We start from the raw sequence: 19,623 nt of genomic DNA on the forward strand, positions 1-19,623 counted from the left end.
GGTTGGATGTTTCGTTCTTCCTTCTGGTCCACTCCCTTGATTTGAGTCCCATTTTCCTTTCCATCGCTATTGGTTTCCCGGACCTCTCCCTTCATTTCAATTAGTTTAACCTTCATATGTTCCTCTAATTTGTGACTAAGTTCCTCTAATTTGTGACTGTACTCTACCAATTCTGTGAGCATCCTGATAAATAGTGTTTTAAATTGGGCTTCTGAGAGGCTGGCAATCTGTTGGTCGCTTAGAGTTATTGGCTCTGGGACTTGAGTTCTTGCACCATCTTTTGGGCTGTTCGTGCCTGTTAAGTAGCAGGAACAGAGCCCCAGGTTTTCACCAGAGCAGGGCAACTCAGTCGCTGGGTTGTGATGTTGTATGTGGGGGCAGGGTCAAAGAGGGACAATGGCTTCCCTCCGGCGCCCACCTCTGCGACCCCCACCAGCACCGCAGCCACCACCGTCACCAGGCCCACGCGCCCTGCTCCACTGCACGGGAGTGTGCCACCGCTGTCAGCCCTCCACCACTGGGTTCGCCCCCCGGGGCCTGCGTGGTCCGTCTCACTGCGCGCGAATGTGCGACCTTGGTCAGTCTGCCCTGCACCCCAACTGGTTCCGGGCTGCATGCGCTCCTAGGTCTGTCCTTCCCGACCCAGCTCCGCTGCTGGCTCTGCCTCTCTTACCATCCCCGTTGAACGGTTCGTAGCTGTCGGACTTCCGTATAATTCGGTTTTCTGGTCTCTGGGTGTGTCTTAGTTCTCCAAAACTTTTACTGTATCCAAACTTGGCTGTGGGAGAAGGCACAGTGTTTCCACCTATGCCTCCATCTTGGCGGAAGTCTGGGGAATTATTTTTATAAAATATTTTATGCCCTGGCTGGTGTAGCTCAGTTGGTTGGAGCATCATCTCCTAGACTGAAGGGTCACAGGTTCAGCTCCCAGTCAGAGCACATACCCAGGTTGCAGGTTCAATCCCTGGTCAGGGTGTGTATGAGAGAGCAACCAAATTGATGTTTTTCTTTCACATTGATGTTTCTCTCTCTCTCTCAAAGCAATAGAAAAAAAAGTCTTTGGTAGGAATAAAAAATTAATAAAATAAAACATTTTACAATTTATCCTCACATGAGTGGTCAGGCAGTAGAGGCAGGAAAGTGAAGCTGTCAGTTTAGCACTGACAGCCCAGAATAAACTGACCCAATGAAGAAAGCACTCTACGATTGGGGGAAAAGGAGAAAGTGGAAGCCCTAGACACTAAAAAACAAACAGATGTCAGTGTCCCCCACCTGCTATGGGGAAATTCCACTCCAGAGGAATCTGCTATGTGACATAGTGATAACACAGCTCTTTTTAGCCAGGGTATAGACAACATCTGGAATACATTCATGATAAGTGCGATCAGTAAAGCTGGTCTGACCATAAAATATAGTGAAACCCAATTCTGACTCCAGAGTTCAAATATTTGGGCATAAGGTGGGATAATAAACCCCTTGTGAGATAAAATAGGTGCAGTTAGGGACTGGAAGGCTCCCACAACTCAGGGAAGTCAGGTAATTCTGAGGACAATCAGGACATTTGAAAGCATGCTTATTTCAAGATTTTATCTAGACATTGAACACAAAAGAGTAAATTGATAAAGTTATCTGCAACTCCTCAGAGTGTCAATAGGTTGTGGAAAAGCTGAAACTATCTTGGATTTCTTTATTGGTTTGATAAGCCCAGACTTTTCAAAGTCCTTCCCTTTAATCATGTTTTTCTCCTATACATTATTTACTGGATTGAGGCAGTTTTATTTTAAAACCATAAAAATGTAAAGCAACTTATAACAGACATCTCCAGAAAACAACTGGCAAAAATAGGAGAACCTCTTCTCTCTGGGATAAGTGTCTAGCCATTATTTGGGTTTCAGCTAAATCTAGGCCGTAAATATTTGGCCCAAAGTTGCCTTGTTATACTCTACTATAATGATTATGCAAATGGAATTTTAGATGAATATCTGATGTGTTCCTCAGGAAGAGATGACCACAGCAGTCAGAAAAATTCTCTCTTAAGTTTATCCTAACTAGATGGACACTAGCTCAAACATTAGGTTAACACATCACTGTGGAGGGAAGGGAACAAGGTATAGGAAGCCCCACTGAAATCGTCTAGTATAATAATCCAAAAATGAATATAGAACCATTAAAGATCCCAAACAGCCACAGCAATCTTGAGAAAGAAGACCAAAGTTGGAGGTATCACACTACCTGATATAAAATTATACTACAGAGACATAGTAATCAAAACAGCATGATACTGGCATAAAGATAACATATAGATCAATGGAACTGAATAGACAGGCTAGAAATAAACCCATGCCTATATGGCCAATTAATATTTGACAGAGGAAGTAAGAATATATGATAGGCTAAAGTCATTCTATTCAATAAATGGTGTTGAGAAAACTGGACAGATACATGCAAAAAAAATTAAATTAGACCACCTCCTTACATTGTATACAAGAATAAACTTAAATGAGATTAAAGACTTAAATATAAGATTTGAAACTGTAAAAATCCTAAAAGAAAACATAGGCAGTAAAACCTCTGACATTTCTCATACCAATTTTTTTCTGATTATCTCCTCAGACAAATGAAACAAAAGGAAAAATAAACAAATGGGACTACATCAAACTAAAAAGGTTTTGCACAGCAAAGGAACCCATTAACAAAATAAAAAGACAACAACTTACTGAATGAAAGAAGATATTTATTCACCAATGATATATCTGATAAGGAGTTAGTATCCAAAATTTATAAAGAACTCATAGAACTCATCCTGGCCAGTATGGCTCATTTGATTGGAGCATCATCCCATTCATTGAAAGATTGCAGGTTCAATTTCCAGTCAGGGCACATGCCTAGGTTGGATGTTTGACCCCCTGTCAGGGAACCAATGAGAGGCAACCAATCGATGTTTCTTTCTCACACAAATGTTTCTCTCTCTCTCTCTCTCTCTCTCTCTTGCCCCCCACCAAAAGCAATGAAAAATATGTTCTCAAGTGAGGATTAAAAAGAAATAGAAGAACTCATACAACTCAACACCACAAAAAAAATCAAATAATCCAATAAAAAAATAGGTAGAGGACCTGAATAGACACTTCCCCAAAGAGGACATATGGATGGCCAATAGACATATGAAAAGATGCTCAATGTCACTAATCATCAGAGAAATGCAAATTAAAACCACATGAGGTATCACTTCACACTTGTCAGAAGGCTATCATCAATAAATCAACAAATAACAAGTATTAGCAAGGATGTGAATAAAAGGGAAATTTCATGCACTGTTGGTGGAAATTGGTGCAGCCACTGTGGAAAACAGTACAAAAAATTAAAAATGAAACTGCCTTATGACCCCATAATTCCACTTCTGGGTATATATCAGAAGAAATCCAAAACACCAATCTGGAAAGATATATATGTACCCATATGTTCATTGCAGCTATTACAATAGCCAAGATATGGAAGCAATCCAAGTGCTCAGCAATAGACAAGTAGACAAAGATGTGCTACATATATACACTGGAATTTCACTTGGCTATAAAAAAGAATAAAATCTGAGGACTTCCGCCAAGATGGAGGCATAGGTGGAAACACTGTGCCTTCTTCCACAACAAAGTTTAAATACAACAAAGGTTTAGAGAACAAAGACACAGCCAAAGACCAGAAAATTGAATTATCCGTAAGTCCAACAACAACAAACAGTTCAACCAGGACCGGTAAGAGGGGCAGAGCCAGCAGCAGAGCAGGGTCCGGCAGGAAAGATCCCCGACCTAGGTGCACAGGCAGCCTGGACCCAGTCAGGGTGTGGGGCAGACTGACCGCACATTCACCCACAGTGAGACAGACCGCACAGGCCCCAGCAGGCGAACCCAGTGGTGGACGGCTGACAGTGGTGGCACATTCGCATGCAGTGGGACAAAAAGCATGGGCCCCAGTGACGGTGGCAGCTGCGGCACATGTGGCTGCGGCGGTGGCCGCGGCAGAGGTGGCGGCAGACTCAACCGCCATTGCTCCTCTTTGGCCCCGCCCCCACATACAGCGTCACAACCCAGCGACTGAGTTGCCCTGCTCTGGTGAACACCTAGGGCTCTGATCCTGATACGTAACAGGCACGAACAGTTCAAAAGATGGCTCAAGAAGAACTCAGAGCCCCAGAGCCAATAACCCTAAGTGACCAAGAGATTGCCAGCCTCTCATATGCACAGTTCAAGACACTGTTTATCAGGATGCTCACAGAACTGGTTGATTATAGTCACAAATTAGAGGAACATATGAAGGCTAAACTAATTGAAATGAAGGGAGATACAGAGGAAATCAATAGTGATGGAAAGGAAACTGGGACTCAAATCAATGGAATGGACCAGAAGGAAGAACGAAACATCCGACCAGAAAGGAATGAAGAAATGAGAATTCAAAAAAATGAGGAGAGGCTTAGGAACCTCCAGGACATCTTTAAACGGTCCAACATCTGGATTATAGGGGTACCAGAAGGGGGAAAGAAACAGCCATGAGTGGAAAACTTATTTGAACAAATAATAAAGGAGAACTTCCCCAGTCTGGCAAAGGAAATAGACTTCCAGGAAATCCAGGAAGCTCAGAGAGTCCCAAAGAAGTTGGACCCAAGAAGGAACACACCAAGGCACATCATAATTACATTAGCCAAGACCAAAATGAAGGAGAGAATCCTAGAAGCAGCAAGGGATAAGGGGACAGTCACCTACAAAGGAGTACCCATCAGACTGTCAGCTGATTTCTCAAAAGAGACCTTACAGGCAAGAAGGGGCTGGAAAGAAGTATTCCAAGTCATGAAATCCAAAGACCTACAGCCAAGATTGCTTTATCCAGCAAAACTTTCATTCAGAATGGAAGGACAGATAAAGTGCTTCTCAGATAAGGTCAAGTTCAAGGAGTTCATCATCACCAAGCCCTTATTATATGAAATGCTAAAGGGACTTATATAAGAAAAAGAAGATGAAAAATATGAACAGTGAAAGGACAGCAAACACACAGTTACTAACAACCACACCTAAAACAAAAGCAAACCAAGAGGACAGCTAGATCAGGAGTGGAACCATAGAAATGAAGAACACATGGAGGGTTAGCAACAGGGGAGTGGGAGGGGGAGAAGAGGGGAGAAGGCACAGAAAATAGCATAGATGGTAGGTAGAAAATAGATAGGGGGAGGGCGAGAATAGTGGGGGAAATATAGAATCTAAAGAACTTGAGACACGTGGTTATAAACTAAGGGGGGGGAGAATGGTGGGGGAGGGAGTGTGAGGGTGGAGGGGAATGAAGGGGGGAAGAGAACAACTGTAATGGTATAATCAATAAAATATATTTTTAACAAAAGAAATATTCAGAAACCTTATGAAAATGTTACAACTTATAGGTCCATCAATAATAGACTGATTGATTCTATTACAGTACAGCTAAACTGGAATGCTATGAGCTATGAAAAATAATTTTGTACTGTTTTACCTACAGAGTGGAAAACCTCCCACACTTATTGTTAACCTTAAAAGAAGCAAGTTACAAAAGTAATGGGTTATAATGTGATCCTATTTTCTGTGTGCAGTGTATATTTTTGATTACGTGGTAATCATGGTTATCTCTTGGGAGTGGGACCATGTGCCAGATTTTGACTTTCCTTTATATACTTCTACCATGATCATTTTTACAGTGAGCATGCACTACTTTCGTAATTTAAAAATACCCAGTAAAGATTATAAAAATTAAATGAAAACAACCCTATAAAATGGGGTGGAGGAAAATGATTTTAAAAAATAGAGAACTTATGGCCAAGATGGAGGCATAGGTGGAAACACTGTGCCTCCTTGCACAACCAAGTTTAAAGACAACAAAGTTTTAGTAACAAACATGCAACCAAAACACAAAAAATTGAACTATACAGAAGTCTGACAACAATGAACCATTCAGCCAGACAGGAAAGATGGGCCAAGCCAGTGACTGGCAGAGCAGGGTTGTGCAGGAAAAATCGGCCAGACCGACCCAAGCACGAGGGCTGCAGTTCACAGATCCTAGGTGTGGGGTTGTGACAGGTGGCAGGCTGACCACGGTCACACATTCGTGAGCAAATAAACTAGGTGAAGGAGTGAGCAGCAAGAGGGATATAAGAAAAAGAATGGCAGGAACCAGCAGAGGGGACCACCATTGCCCCTCTCTGACCCCGCCCCCACATACAGCATCACAACCCAGCAACTGAGTTGCTCTGCCCTGGTGAATACCTAGGACTCTGCCCCTCATACGTAACAGGCACAAACAGACCAAAACATTATGTCTCAAGAAGAACTCAAAGCCCCAGAACCAATAACTCTAAGTGACCAAGAAATAGCCAACCTATCAGATGTGCAGTTCAAAATACTGGTGATCAGGATGCTCACAGAACTGGTTGATTTTAGTCACAAATTAGAGGAACAAATGAAGGCTAAACTAATTCAAATGAAGGGAAATGCACAGGGAACCAATAGTGATGCAAACAAAACTGGGACTCAAATCAAGGGAGTGGATCAGAAGAAAGAAAAAAATGACCAAACAGAAAAGCATGAAGAAACAAGAATTCAAAAAAATGAGGAGAGGCTTAGGAACCTCCAGGACATCTTCAAATGTTCCAACATCTGAGTTATAGGGATACCAGAAGGGGAAGAGGAAGAGTAACAAGTGGAAAACTTATATGAACAAAAAATAAAGAACTTCCCCAATCTGGCAAAGGAAATAGTTTTCCAGGAAGTCCAGGAAGCTCAGAGAGTCCCAAAGAAGGTGGACCCAAGAAGGAACACACTAGGGTACATCATAATTACATTAGCCAAGATTAAAATAAAGGAGAGAATTCTAGAAGCAGCAAGACATAAGGGGTCAGTTACCTACAAAGGAGTGCCCATCAGACTGTCAGCTGATTTCTCAAAAGAGACCTTACAGGCAAGAAGGGCCTGGAAAGAAGTATTCCAAGTCATGAAATCCAAAGACCTACAGCCAAGATTGCTCTATCCAGCAAAGCTTTCATTCAGAATGGAAGAGCAGATAAAGTGCTTCTCAGATAAGATTAAATTTAAGGAGTTCATCATCACCAAGCCCTTATTACATGAAATGTTAAAGGAACTTATCTAAGAACAAGAAGATAATAAACATGAACAGTGAAAGGACAGCAAACTCACAGTTATTAACAACCACACCTAAAACAAAAGCAAACTAAAAGGACAGCTAGATCAGGAGTGGAACCATAGAAATGAAGATCACACGGAGGGTTAGCAACAGGGGAGTGGGAGGAGGAGAAGGGGGGAGAAGAAACAGAGAATAAGTAGCACAGAAGGTAGGTAGAAAATAGACAGGGGGAGAGCAAGAATAGCATGGGAAATATAGAATCTAAAGAACTTGAGACACGTAGACATAAACTAAAGGGGGGAATAATGGGGGAGGGCGTGTGGAGGGGAATGAAGGGGGAATAGGACAACTGTAATGGCATAAGCAATAAAATATATTTTTAAAAAAAAAAAAAAAATATATATATATATATATATATATATAAAACAAATCATTAAGAGTGGCTATCTTAGGGGGATTTTTTTCTTCCTTCTAATTTTTCTGCATTTTGAAAATTTTCTAAAATTATGAATAGTTTTATAATGGGAATTTAAATCATTTCGAAGTACTTTTTTTTAAAGATTTTATTTATTTATCTTTAGACAGGAAGGGAAGGAGAGAGGGAGAGAACATCAATGTATAGTTGCCTCTCATGGGTCCCCTGCCGGGAACCGGCCTGCAACCCTGGCATGTGCCCTGACTGGGAATTGAACCGGGATCCTCTGGTTCACAGGCCTGCCCTCAATCCACTGAGCCATACCAGCCAGGGCTCATTTCAAAGGACTTTGAATGTACAGAACAGTGTGTATGGTATGCTGCTATTTATAGTAAAAGAATATTATACTTATGTAGATATACACTCACCCCTGGAATGTTACACAAGAAACTGGTAACATCGATTCTTTTTTCAGAGAGAAACTGAGTCACTGGGACACAGCAGTGGAAGGAGATTCTTCATTCTCTACCCTTAAAATGTAAGTAGCAATCATTGGTATTTAATAAAATTCTGCTACTTGAATACAGTCCTTTAGTTCATGGGAAAAGGGCAATTGGTGGACTGTGTGTATTCATATTCATATCATTACAAGTGTGTCTGGGTGTCTCCCACAGTTTCTTTGGAAGTACCCAGCTTGATGAGAGAATGTGTTTGGCAGATTCAACTCCATTACATGCTTCCAAATACCATAGCTAGGGTAAAGCTGGCCTAACCCTCTGTCTCCTCAAAATCTTACTAGTTTACAAGGCCATTTCTATACAATCCTGCGTAGCCATACCGCAAAAAGTCATGAACCCAAACAAAGCTGGTCTCTAACACCCATCACTGATCAAAGACTTACAGCAAACCTATCGCCCTTATCTTCGCACTCTGCTTCTCAATTGCTTCCTAATCCATGTGGCTTCAAACATCTCTGTCCTGCTCACTAACACCTTCACCTCACCCATCTGGCCTGATATTCAGCCCTGCTTCTACAGATCTTGATTCTTTTGTTCCTTCCTCAACCATTAACTGTCAGCTCCCCTGGTTAAGCTGCTTTCAACTGCTCAGGACAGACACACTGAGTTTCTTGTGTCCCCCAAACTCCATCTCTACACAGGCTTCTTCTGGCAAAGCTTCCTCTACATTTGCCCAACAAATAAAGACATTCTATGAGTTAAAGCCAATGCTAGTAGCAACAGCCTGGAAGCATGAGAAACAGCTCTTATTTTAGTGTCTAGCTGATGACATGAAGGAGCCAAAACCAATCAAGTAAAAAGTTATTTCCTTCCGATCAGGAAAAAACTGTCACCAGAAGGTTTGTAATCTCTGTAGACAGATGCCTTACATAGCTCCTTCTTTATTTTTCCCTTCTGCATCTTACATGGAAAGGAAGCGCCGCTCTAAGTGTAGATACAAGTATTCACTCACAGAGTAACAGAAGGCAGGGACTTTACCATTGTATAAACTTCCTGTGCCTATCTTGGTTCCCAGCACATGGAAGGCACTCAGCATATATTTGTAATAACTAATGCATTAATTAATTAAATTTTAAATAATTGTAATGTGAAAATGTTATAGTTATAGAACTACAGGAGAAGGCATATTCTGACAGCCCATCAGTTCTCAGGAAAGCACACACACACCATGGCTCACGGCTTGGGGGATTTAGCTAAGCCATCATGGCCATCTAGTGGCAGGACACCTACATCACTGGTTTAGTAAGTTAGTGAGAGGGTTCTTTTTTTTTATGATAATCCATAAAATTAAAATTAAGAAGTGATAGGGGACATATTACAGTATAAGGGAGAGCTAGAGAGAATGGAGAGAAAACCAAAAGATGGGAGTTAAACTCTTGGGACAGTTGGGGAAGAGAATGGCACCTAAGACAGAATAAGTAGAAAGAGCCCTGGCTGGTGTAGCTCAGTGGATTGAGTGCGGGCCTGCGACTCAGACAATCACGGTTCGATTCCCAGTCAGGGCACATGCCTGGGTTGCAGGCCAGTTCCCTGCAGGCCAACTCCCAGCAGGGGATGCACGAAAGGCAACCATACATTGATGTTTCTCTCCCTCTCTCCTTCCCTTCCCCCTCTAAAGATAAATAAATAAAATCTTTAAAAAAAATAAGTAGAAAGAGTTAGATAAAGGGAGATCAAGTGGGGAGTTAGATAAAGGGAGATCAAGTGGGGTTGGGTCTTGTACTTGTCAAAGTTGATGTCCAGCATTCCTGCCTTCTCCTGGCTGATTCGTAACAATGGCATATCCAGCCGCCGAATGCAGTCCTTGTCCAGCGTTGATGTCCAGTCTTGGAAGGTTTTCCGAACCAGTTCCTCAATGGCCTGAACCATCTGCTGATAGGTATGTACACTCTCCTCTCCAGTCCCAATGTGAGGCAAGAAATGAGCACTAGAAAGACACTAAAGAGGAAGAACACAAATGAGAGAAGCTCGCACGCCACATTCCTCCATGTTACCATCTCCCCGAGACCATACACACACATTCACCAAAATATGTGTAAGGCTTGCTATGACAATTAATTTTGACTACTTAAAGCAGCAATTGTCTTTCTTTCTTTCTTTTTTATAATACTTCTGAGGGGTTTTGTCATTTAATTACTTTTTATTTTTCCATTACAGTTGGCATACAGTATTATATTAGTTTTAGGTATACACCCCAGTGATTAGACATTATATAACTTACTAAGTGATCGTCCCAATAAATCTTGTATCTATCTGACACCATATATGGTTATCAGAATGTGATTGACTACATTCCCTGTGCTATACTTTACATCCCCATAACTATTCTGTAACAACCAATTTGTACTTCTTAACCCCGTCACCTTTTTCACCATCCCTTCAACCCTCTTCCCATCTGGTAACCATCAAAATGTTCTCTGTTATCTATGAGTCTGTTTCTGTTCTGCTTCTTCCTTTATTTTGTTTTTTAAATTCAATTGTTAATAAATATGTGTCTATTGCAATTTTGTTGTTCATATTTTTTCTTCTTCTTAAAAAAGACCCTTTAACATTTAATGTAATTTAACGTAACTGGTTTAGTGATGATGAACTCCTCTAGCTTTTTGTCTGGGGAGCTCTTTATCTGTCCTTAGATTCTAAATGATAACTTTTCTGGATAGAGTAATCTTGGTTATAGGTCCTCGTTTTTCATCACTTTGAATACCTCCTGCCAATCCCTCTGGCCTGCAAAGTTTCTGTTCAGAAATCAGCTGGAATTCTTGTGAGAGCTCCCCTGTAGGTAACTAACTGCTTTTCTCTTGCTGCTTTTAAGATTCTGCCCTGGCTGGTGTAGCTCAGTGGATTGAGCACAGGCCTGCGAACCACATGATCGTGGTTCGATTCCCAGTCAGGGCACATGCCTGGGTTGCAGGCCAGTTCCCAGCAGGGGACTCACGAGAGGCAACCATACATTGATATTTCTCTCCTTCTCTCCTTCCCTTCCTCTCTAAAGATAAATAAATAAAATCTTTAAAAAAAGAATGTTTAAGATTCTTAGAGCACCTGGCTGCTATAGCTCAGTGGACTGAGTGCTGGCCTGAGAACCAAAGGGTTACTGGGTCTCGTCCCAGTCAGGGCACATGCCTGAGTTTTGGGCCAGGTCCCCAGTAAGAGGTCCTGAAAGCGACAACCACACATTAATGTTTCTCTCCCTCACTCCCTCCCTTCCCCCCTCTCTAAAAATAAATAAATAAAATCATTTTTAAAATTAATTAATTTATTTATCTTTAGAGGGGAAGGGAAGGAGAGAGGGAGAGAAATATCAATGTATGGTTGCCTTTCGTGTGTCCCTTGCTGGGACCTGGCCTGCAACCCAGGCATGTGCCCTGACTGGGAATCGAACCGCAATTGTGTGGTTCGCAGGCCCACGCTCAATCCACTAAGCTACACCAGCCAGGGCTAAATAAAATCATTTTTTAAAAAAAGATTCTTTGAGCAGTGGTTTTTCAACCACTGGTATGCCTCAAGAATTTCTAAAATAAGCAATACCTGACACTCAGTCAGGAGCACTGACCTCTTTTCCCTTAGATTGTCAAATTAAAAAATGACAACAGCTGTCCAATGTAAATGAATCAAAATTATACATATTTTTGTCAGCAAAAAATATATACTTGTGTTTGTGCTGCATAATTTTAGTAGTTTATGTGTGCCATGAGATGAAAAAGTTGAAAATCATTGCCTTAGAAGGAAGGCAGAGCTAGAAAGAAGAGTGAGAGGAAGAAACCAAGGCATGATGAGAAATGGACTCAAAATATATAGGAGCACAGAGATTCAGTTCAAGAAAAAAAATAGGGAAAGAAAGTAAATTACACAAGGTAAAGGATTTAACAGGTACAAGATTGAAACCTACTATGAGCCCTCCCTTACCATAGTTTCCAGTTGTCTGTGGGCTGCCTTATTCTCTCCCAAGACCAATTAGATGATAACAGGTAGGTACCTTTAGACTTACATTCCCAAAAAGTTTGGGTGTTTTTTTCTCTTTCTTATACCTGTTTTTCTAGGGAGACCAGGCCCAATCAAGGCCTCAACTGTCCAGTTCTCTGGAGTTTGAAGTTGTATTACTTACTCTTCTGGTGGCCCAGCTTCTTAGATGCTGGCCCTATTCTCCCTCTCCACCTCGATACGAAATGCCTAAAATCACCCCCATTCCACCAACCAAACTCACTACTGCTGTAAATCCAAGGCCCTGGCCTGCCTTACTGAAAAGCTGCATCTGCCACTCCCCTGGGCAGACTTAGTCTCTTGTCATGAAAACTCTCTAGCACATCTCTGGGTCAGGTCCCTCCCAGCATGTGGCACAGCATGCAAACTCTACCATGTCACTGAGGACAGGTTTTAGGAAAGGCCAGGCACTTACATTCATGACTCTGTCGATGCGGCGCCGGAGAATCCGCACCCAGTGTGCCTGTCCAGAATACTGGGCCTTGTAGGGCTCCAGGTATGGCCATTTCTTGTTCAGTTCACGGTTCACAAGGGCCAATTCAGTATTAAATAGCATGTAGAGATCCACTGCCTTCTTGTCATATGTTCGTTTGATTGCCTAAGGAAGAAGACAGAAGTTGACAATATGCCCTGGGGATGTGCATTCCTCTAGTTACTCATCCAAGAAGAAAGCTACACCCTGCTGTGGAAGTCACACTCTTTAGCAATCTGAAAAGCAGAGGAACAGAAGGAAGAGAAGAGGCACTGGCAACTCAAGACATGGGAAAGAGCATGAATGGAGGCAGGATGGCGTTGGGAAAGCTCAAGAGGAAATGATGGAAAGCACAAGAGAACTAGGGGTGGAGGAAGCAGGCAGGACAATGGCACCTCACGGGCTGCAAGCCTGTGGAAGGTATCCAGTAGCAGCACTCCGTGCTCTACATCTCGAACTTTCTCGAAGGCAGAGGTGATCAAGTTCTGAGTCATCACCTCCAGGTCCTTGATTCCAGCACGAAAACTGCAGCATTAGAGAGTCATGTTAAAATGTGGGTGTGTTCACCTTCCCCCAAGTACATCCTGTGCAAGAATCCTGTGCTATATACCAAGAGCTTCCTACATGCTAGGCAAAGACTAAGTGCTTTACATGCATTAATCCATTTATTCCTTAAACCAAGGCAAAGAGATAGGTTCTGTCACTAGCCTTATTTCATAGATGAGGGAACAGAGGCTCTCACGGGTAGAGTAATTTGCCCAGTCACATATCTAGTATGTGGCAAACTGGGATTCAAGCCCTGAAGGGCTAATTCTGGAACCCTTTATCCCAGGAGACACCTCCTTCCTTGTGCTCCATCCTGCCTCCTCTTTCACTGATTGTCACCTTCATGCTTTACTTTTACACTCTTGCCACTCATCCTATTCTGGTTGCCTCTGCCCTCCCTTCCCTTCTCTACCCAGAGCCAGCCGTAGTTTTCTCACCGATTGTAGTCTTCATGCCAAGAGGTGTTCTTGACATCCAGGATGCCCCCACGAACTGCTCTCAGTGTGTATAGATTTTTATGAAAGATGTCCTCAATCTCCAGCAAATTCCGTGTTATCTGAGGCCCCTGGGCACCAAAGAAGCAAGGAAGGGGACCTTGCTTGCCATCTTCCCAGCGGGCAAAATGGTACTGACAGTCACATACCTGAAAGAAGTCAGCATTAGAATTCTTGCTCTCCTTTCTGAACCTGAAAGTCCTGGGCTCTTTGATTTAGCTTTAAATGTCTAAAATCTAGGAAGGACCAAGCAGATGTCAGGGGCTGGTGGGATGCATTTTTGCTGCAGAATGAAATGTGATACTAAGGCAGTGATAACAGGCAAAAGTCTAAAAGATAGGGTAGTGGTAGGACACACAGTGATGCAGGAGGAACCAAAGAGATTAAGTTCTACGTGGAGCCTCTGCCCTAGGTCCCCAACCCCTGCATGGGAATTCTGGAGCATCTGCTGTCAGCTTTGATTCTCCTACCCTCGTAGTCTTCCCACCTCAATAAGGTCCTTGCAGCGTTGCACAAAAGCATCAACCTGAGCAAATATGCTGGTCTGGTCGAGCACCCAGCCCCGACTGGAGAACCTGTATTAAGAGAAAGGCAGACCAAATCAAAAATTGAGAACACTATATATCAATCTGCCTATGCAAAGCTAGAACTGGGGCTCTGGGTTCAGGGGGATACTTTGAAAATGAGACTCCAAGAAGCAGTTTTCCTGAACCCTGAGAGAGGAAGCATAAGGTGAGAAGAACCAGAGAGGAGATAGAATGTCTCATTTCTAGGGGAAGGTTTATACATTGATGGGATTTCAGGCTTTAGAGCCACGAAAGAAGGAAAATACCAGGAAGGACTCCTGGGAAAAGAGGTGATTAGAGTGAGAAGAACTTAGAGTTGGGGCTAGAATATTTGTATCCAGAGAGAAAACCTGGATCCACGAAGAAACTCCCAGGTCTAGAAAAATATAATCCATAGGCTTAACAAAATAAGTGCAAATTAAAGAAGACAGAATCGACCCTCTACAGGAATGACAAGGAGGGGAATATACAGAATGTCAAAGGAGACACATCGTACTGGGTATGCATCTGCACAGCTTGCAAGTAATGATCCTTCCAGGCATGACAACAGGAAATGCAGCCGTGTAGGTCCTCCTTGCTAGAATTGACATATCCTTCAAAGATTCGGTCCAGGGAGATGGCATGGCAGCATAAGCGGATGATCTCATTGCTCATCTGCAGAAGGGGTCCCAACAGTCTCATTTCACAGCCTTCATTGCACCCATCCCCTTCGTGGAATCTCCCTGATGTGCCTCACATCTCAGCCACCTACTTCTTGATTGGACTCCTGATACCCATCTTGCCCAGGTCCTCCACTGCTGGTGGGCAGCCCCTCTGGGTTCCACCTCCCTCCCTGCCCCAGCCCACCTCACAGCTGCTCTTCCCAGCCAGCATTCAGCGTCCTCCCACACTTCACCTCTGCCACTCCAAATGAAACGTGCCAGGTCCTGCTCCTTCCTAAACCTTCCTCTCCCCCACTGCCATTTTCATCTTTGGAAATGAGAAGAGGGTCTTCCCCTCCTGTAAACTCAGCCTGAGAGTCTGTCCTTCCTGCCTCTCTCCGCGTGTTCCATCAGCTCCTCTTCTCAAAGGCCCTCTTCCTGCCTAGGCTACTTCCACATGGAAGCAAAATGTGCAGCCCAGACTCCCAAGTCTGAGCATCACTAACATTGGCAGAGCAGGTAGAAGACTTTGGTCTCTGCATGACCCAAAGGGTGCTCCTCGCTGCCTTTTCACCACACATCTTCTCTTAAGGCAATTCTACCTTCTTCTCAAAGTCTGATTCCTGTCAACATAGCCACCCTGTAGAAACCCTCTGCCCTACTTTGCAGACACACACCTTTCGGAAGAGGGAGGTCAGTCTCTCCCGAGTGTTGTAGTAGGGAGAGTTGACCCAGATGATTCGGATGAGACTGATCAACTTGGGAAGCTTACTAGAGATGTCCTTAGGGGGCACGAAGGCTAATTCCTGATAAGGTTCCTTCAGGATTGACAAAAAAGTCAGGTTTGACTGTGCTTGACAAGAACCATCCTGACAATAAACAGAAACCAGAAGTAGAATTACCCACCGGAAAGAACTGGTTCAAAGCAAGCACTTTTTTTACCGATCTGAACCCCATCCTGATCTGCCTCCAGGGGAAGCATTCCCCATTAACACAGTCCTACCTAGCACCAGGCATTCCAGGCCTCTGAAGCCCCAGGACTAGAGTTCACAATAATGAGTTTTATTCATTTACCAGTTTCTACAAAAGTATTTTTATGTCTTTTCTCATGAGTGAGTTCCATCTCCCCCACTAGACTGAGAGTTACTCAAATTCAGTGTTTTTTGTCTACTCCTCTAGTTCCTCCAACTGAACTCAGCACTCTGCACAAAGTAGATACTCAATAGCTGTTGACCAATGAACTAGACATGACTCCCATTTATCCCCATAGTTTTCACCATGGTCCCCTTCACTGCCCTGTTCTCAACCAGGATTTCAGACTTCTCCATTAGCTGTGACTCAACTCCCTTAATACCTAGCTTAAAAAATTCCACCTAGGGAGAGAAGTCTCTCTCCATATTCTACAGATAGATCTTCTGTGTCCCAAAACTTATTTAATCAGCTTGCCACAATATATTAAATTTATTTTTAAATGTTCATCTTACAACTCTTTTGGCTGAACCACATGGGTTCCTCTTCAGTCCCATGTCACCTAGTAATCCTATTTTGCATAAGTCTAATTTTCTTAGCTGGATTGCAGGGGTTGGGTTCACAGAGGGTACTTAATGTACATTTGTTGATTACCGTAACTAGCTGTCTCCCTACTGAACTATAAGCTCTTTGGGAACTTCCTTGTGTTTTACTAGTTTTATACTCTCCCACCAGTTCAAGTTCAAACACTGGGTGGGCCTATCTTTGCTGTTGATGGTTACATTGGCTCCCTCATCTTACTACCCTATATTGTCCCAAGCACTGTCCACTTTCTGCTAAGCCTCCATCCTTTAATCCACTCACAAACCTGGATCTGCTGGGCCAGTTTCATAAAGGGTGCCAAGTAGGATGACTTGGCAAGGTGCAGGATAGACTCAATGTGTTTCACTCCCTCCTTCACCAGCTGTGTGCTGATGCCAGACAGGTCCATGCATCGGTTGCGCCAGAACTCAATCTCCTCCAAAGGACCTAAATTTTCTCCTGTCTCCACAGTCTCCTGGGCACTGAGCACCTCCTTTATCTGCCGGGTCCAGTGGATCATAGAGGCTTCAGGGGAGAACACAAAATCTCTTCATTTTTTTCATTGCTCCCAGTTGTGCCCCCTACAGAGCCCCCCTAACCCAACGCCTTTCTCACCACCTGGGCTGCCTTCTCTCCTCTGCCCTAGGATCCCTGACACACTGGCAATGCCAGCCACTCACTCTCTAGCCGCTGTACCAGCTCCTTGTCCTTAAACACCACCTCAGGCTTCACCATCATGGCCTCCGAGGGGATGTAGAGAACAGTGTGCCCCTCCAGTTTGTACCGAGTATCTAAGGAAAGAGTAGGACCATGGAACTTCACAGACAAGAGTCAGTTTATGTCACCCCAGTTCCAATCATAGTTGATGATCTGGGGCCCAAGAAATATTTCAGAAGAGCAGGTAGGAGTAACTGACTGATTCTTTTTCGATATCAAGAGGAAAAACAACAGAAGGCAAGAGGAAGACCCCATTGAGGTACAATAAAAGATTGGCATAAAACAAGGTCAAAGATCTGTGCCCTCAACACTCTCTCCTATGATATATGCACTGCCCCCTGCCCCCACACTGTCTGCATTTCCCCTCACCCAGCATGCACTCTTTGAAATTTCCAACTCAAAGTTTGAGAAGGTCTGGCCAACCATTCTACAGCAGAAAACTGTATCTAGATTGGAAGACAAATTCTGTACCCTGTTTCACTCCTTCAGCAAACACATACTAAATACCCACTCTGTGCCAAGCCACATAAATACTCAGCATGAATCGCCCACCTGCCTCATTAACTCTGCAGTTGGTGGGATACTAGGCACTCAAGTCTTTCTGCTCACCTGTCAGGCAGGCCAAGAACCTGTGCAGATGAGAAGCAAAATGATTTCGAATGCTCTCAGGCCAGCTTGTGTTTGTAAAGACCTGAGGGGCAAAGACACCACTGAGGAGGCGAAGCAGGGCTGGGATGTAGGAACCCCGAACTGTCCCAAACTGCACAGTTGCCTCAAAGTTTTCTGGAGTGATGGGAACCGGTGCTTGGCGAATAAAGTACACAATCTGGTTCTGCGTCTGCATGAAAGACAGTAAGTAGTTCAGAATTCAGTTGCCAGGCCTAGTCATGATACCCAAAGGAAACTGAGGTTCCAATCATGAAAGCCTGGCCAAGTTCCCTGTGACTTTCCCTGGGACACACTCACTTTCCCGGAGGTGTGATCTTCTGTGTGCTCTGAGAAGTCTGAGAGCAGCCTGATGTCTCCCCTTGGTAGGTAATTTTTTTAACTAAAGACCTAAATAATTTTTCCCAAGTTTTTATTTTGAAAAAAAAATAATTTTTTTGGAAAAAAATTGAACCCATGAAAAAGTTGCAAGAAAAGTAGAATGAACAACAATATACCCTTCATCTAGAAGCAACAGAGACATTATAATACTAATTCTTAAATACTTCACCATTTAGGCCTGGAAGTGAAGGTATTTGCCAACATACCTAATTCTATAATATCACACTAAAAAATGTATCTACATATAACACCTTATAAAATATACAGCCCATATTCAATTTTCCCCAATGGTTCCAATAATGTCATTTACATCTTGTTTTTCCCATCCAGGATCCAATCCAGGATCACACACAGTCATGTTTCCTTATTCAATGAGGAAAAATTCCACATGGTTCCCCAGTATTTTTCCACATGGTTCCCCAGTGTTTTTCTTTCTTGCATGGCATTGACATTTCTAATGGTCCAGGCCAGTTATTCCCAAAATGTCCCTCAATTTGGATTTACCAGATTGTTTTCTCATTACTAGATTCAAGTTAAACATTCTTGGCAGGAATACCACAATCTGATATTCCTAGAGAAATAATTTCCTTGAATTTTAGTGGCTTAGTTAAGATATATATTGACATTTAACATTATGTAACAAATTTCATGGAATAAAGAATCTTTTCATTTTCCAGATGCAATTCTTTCTGCAGTTCAGGGAAATTCTTTGTATTTTATCATTAAATTTATATTCTGTTTGATTAGTTGGCTCTATCAGATCACCTGTGTCTATCTTTCATATCTATTAATTTCTTATTGTTTGTCATTGTTTGTTTGTTTTTTCTGCATATACGGTAGTTATCTCAAGCCTCTCTTCTATGTCAAAACAAGTTTTCTGGGATAGCTATTCAGTTCCTTATTATTTCTAACCTACTAGGTTTTGTAACATGCTACTTTCTCTTTTTTTTAAGATTTTATTTATTTACTTTTAGAGAGAGGGGAAGGGAAGGAGATAGAAAGGGAGAGAAATATCAATGTGTGGTTGCCTGTCACATGTCCCTCACTAAGGACCTGGCCCACAACCCAGGCATGTGCCCTGACTGGGACTCAAAACCAGCAGCCCTTTGGTTTACAGGCCACTCAGTCCGCTCAGTCACAATAGCCAGGGCACATGCTACTTTATTTCCTAAAATCTGTATCTCCCTTTTACCTCAATTCCATCCCTCTACTTTTTAAAAAACTGATTCATGTTCTTATTAAGTCCTACTATAACATGATGCTTTTGTCAGGAATTTCCTTCTGTTCAATTATGTTTTCCTCTTTTGCATGTTTTGTTGTTTGTTCATTTTTTGTTTTGTTTTGTGTTTTTCCCTTGATGATATATGCTTGCAGTTGCCATGCAATTTCTTTTCACCTTCCTCATACCTGAGCAGCTGTATGAATTTATTCTTTTTGCTGTAATGTCCTGTGGGTGACTTCTTCATGTCCCACTGTGAGAGCTCAGTTTATTTCCCCTTCACAGTTAAAGAGTTGAGTGTTTTATG

General features: G+C 42.7%; 1 protein-coding gene across 1 annotated transcript in view; it reads right to left on the reverse strand.

Annotated features, from left to right (window-relative positions):
- Nucleotides 1-19,623, reverse strand: part of DNAH2 (dynein axonemal heavy chain 2) — a 120,414-nt gene that overhangs the window by 82,236 nt on the left and 18,555 nt on the right. Inside the window, exons 5-14 of the mRNA XM_037028307.1 lie at nucleotides 17,660-17,888; nucleotides 17,014-17,124; nucleotides 16,620-16,858; nucleotides 15,460-15,651; nucleotides 14,638-14,795; nucleotides 14,063-14,150; nucleotides 13,519-13,724; nucleotides 12,931-13,060; nucleotides 12,479-12,661; nucleotides 9,806-10,020 (exon numbers count right to left, since the gene is read on the reverse strand). Coding sequence (XP_036884202.1) covers nucleotides 9,806-10,020; nucleotides 12,479-12,661; nucleotides 12,931-13,060; nucleotides 13,519-13,724; nucleotides 14,063-14,150; nucleotides 14,638-14,795; nucleotides 15,460-15,651; nucleotides 16,620-16,858; nucleotides 17,014-17,124; nucleotides 17,660-17,888 — 1,751 coding nt within the window. The remainder of the gene's footprint in view (nucleotides 1-9,805; nucleotides 10,021-12,478; nucleotides 12,662-12,930; nucleotides 13,061-13,518; nucleotides 13,725-14,062; nucleotides 14,151-14,637; nucleotides 14,796-15,459; nucleotides 15,652-16,619; nucleotides 16,859-17,013; nucleotides 17,125-17,659; nucleotides 17,889-19,623) is intronic.

Source organism: Sturnira hondurensis, unplaced genomic scaffold (genome assembly GCF_014824575.4).
Source record: "Sturnira hondurensis isolate 20B ecotype Veracruz unplaced genomic scaffold, ASM1482457v3 Scaffold0019835, whole genome shotgun sequence".
In the NCBI taxonomy this organism is placed as follows: Eukaryota; Metazoa; Chordata; class Mammalia; order Chiroptera; family Phyllostomidae; genus Sturnira; species Sturnira hondurensis.